At 34.9% G+C, this 1,563-nt stretch overlaps 1 protein-coding gene across 1 annotated transcript; it reads right to left on the bottom strand.

The window, feature by feature from the left end:
• Positions 1 to 71: 71 nt before the first annotated feature.
• On the bottom strand, positions 72 to 1,376 carry LOC112095191 (probable serine/threonine-protein kinase At4g35230; the record flags this gene model as incomplete). Its single annotated transcript, XM_024176874.1, has 4 exons — positions 1,249 to 1,376; positions 1,053 to 1,158; positions 690 to 775; positions 72 to 327 (listed from the first exon to the last, which is right to left on the bottom strand). Coding segments are annotated over exons 1-4 (556 nt in total), but the record flags the coding sequence as incomplete, so codon positions are not given.
• Positions 1,377 to 1,563: the final 187 nt, after the last annotated feature.

Here is a 1,563-nt window from a genome sequence, read left to right as displayed (position 1 = left end):
TTTTTTTTTTTCGCGTGTCTGGTAAATGTAGTTTCTGGAGTTGTTGTAATACGATGAAGCACTCAACAAACAAAGATGATGTAGCTCAGAAGAATGGAACAACATATCTGATATTGCAATAAGAGAAAAGTTGCTTACATCGGGTTTAGTGTGCAGAGGAGAAAGTGTTGAAACGAGCTCCTTCGTACTAGGCCGCTCCCTAGGTTCATATTGCAGACATTTAGAAGCAAGATTGACAACTACTGTTGCCTCTTCTGTAGAAAACTTTCCTTCCAGATGTGAGTCCATTAAAAGAACAATATTCTTTTCGCGTATCATGTCAAGAGCCTACAAACAAAAACTGATATCAAATTATTGCCATAGCATCTGTGAACTATACAATAGCTAGCATTGAACAACTAGCTATATTGCCATGGGATTATCTTGTACTGAACTTATAAAAAGTTGAAGATGAATTTCCACATCCAAGCATGTAAAGACAAAACGTTGGAGGGTGTATTATAACTGCAACATAATTATAGAAAACTTTACTCAAGGAAAAAAATCATGGAAACTCAACCCTTGTAGTTAAAAGTTCGAGTAACAAACAACTTCTAGTTGGACACTCAGACAGCACAATGGCATCAGTAGATAACAAAGGCAGCTAAATACATATATGAATAACGTACAGTACAATATAAGCCACTTACATGACTTGGAGGGATATGCTTGCCACTTAACAGATCCAGAAGGACAGTTCCAAAACTGTAGATAACACTTTCTGGGGTGACTCTTCCTAAAATACCAAAATAATGATAATGGCAACAACTAAGAAGTCAAACAAATAGAAGAAAACTACCATGAAACACAAGTTGAAATATAATAATACAACACTTGGACAATTTCTACCATATGTCATACATAAAAGGAACTTTAATTTGTGGATTTTGTACATTTTCTCATAATTTTAAAACATATGAACGGAATAGGGATACATTCGATTTGGAAAACTAGAAATGAACAGGAAAGGTAACCAAACGAAGAGGTGATAATCAGATTAGAGAAGTTATTACCATTTTTTAAATACTCAGGAGGTGTATAGGCAAGATTGGTGCTGTAACTTTTCCCGTCCCTACTATTCTTCATCAAGCCAAAACATGAAAGGCGCGGATCACCATCCTACACGTTTAATTAAATATCAAACAAAATGAAACACAATACGTGCAAAAGAAAAACTTCAGAATAAATACTAAATTTGAGAAACAATACCTCATCAAAGAGAACCCTATACGCATTCAAATCATGGTATAATCGACGACCCTCAGTACTAAAATAATCCAAGGCTTCAGCAATATAAAGAGACACTCTTAAACGCATGGACCACTCAATTGTTTGATTTTCCCCTGCCAAGAACAGATAGATAATCTAAGATGAGCAAAGTGCAACTCCTTACTCACCATTTGAAAAGAATAGAACAGAGATTGAATAATCTCAAATGACTCCTTTCAAAAACTATAGTCTACATGGGGAAAAAACACATATCATACCAAGCACTTACATGTATGTGACACCCAAAAAAAAAAA

The sequence above is a fragment of the Morus notabilis genome, unplaced genomic scaffold (assembly GCF_000414095.1).
Source record: "Morus notabilis unplaced genomic scaffold, ASM41409v2 C11423638, whole genome shotgun sequence".
Lineage (NCBI taxonomy): Eukaryota > Viridiplantae > Streptophyta > Magnoliopsida > Rosales > Moraceae > Morus > Morus notabilis.
The sequence above is the reverse complement of the archived record's forward strand: the minus strand, read 5'-3'. Positions and strand labels throughout refer to the sequence as shown.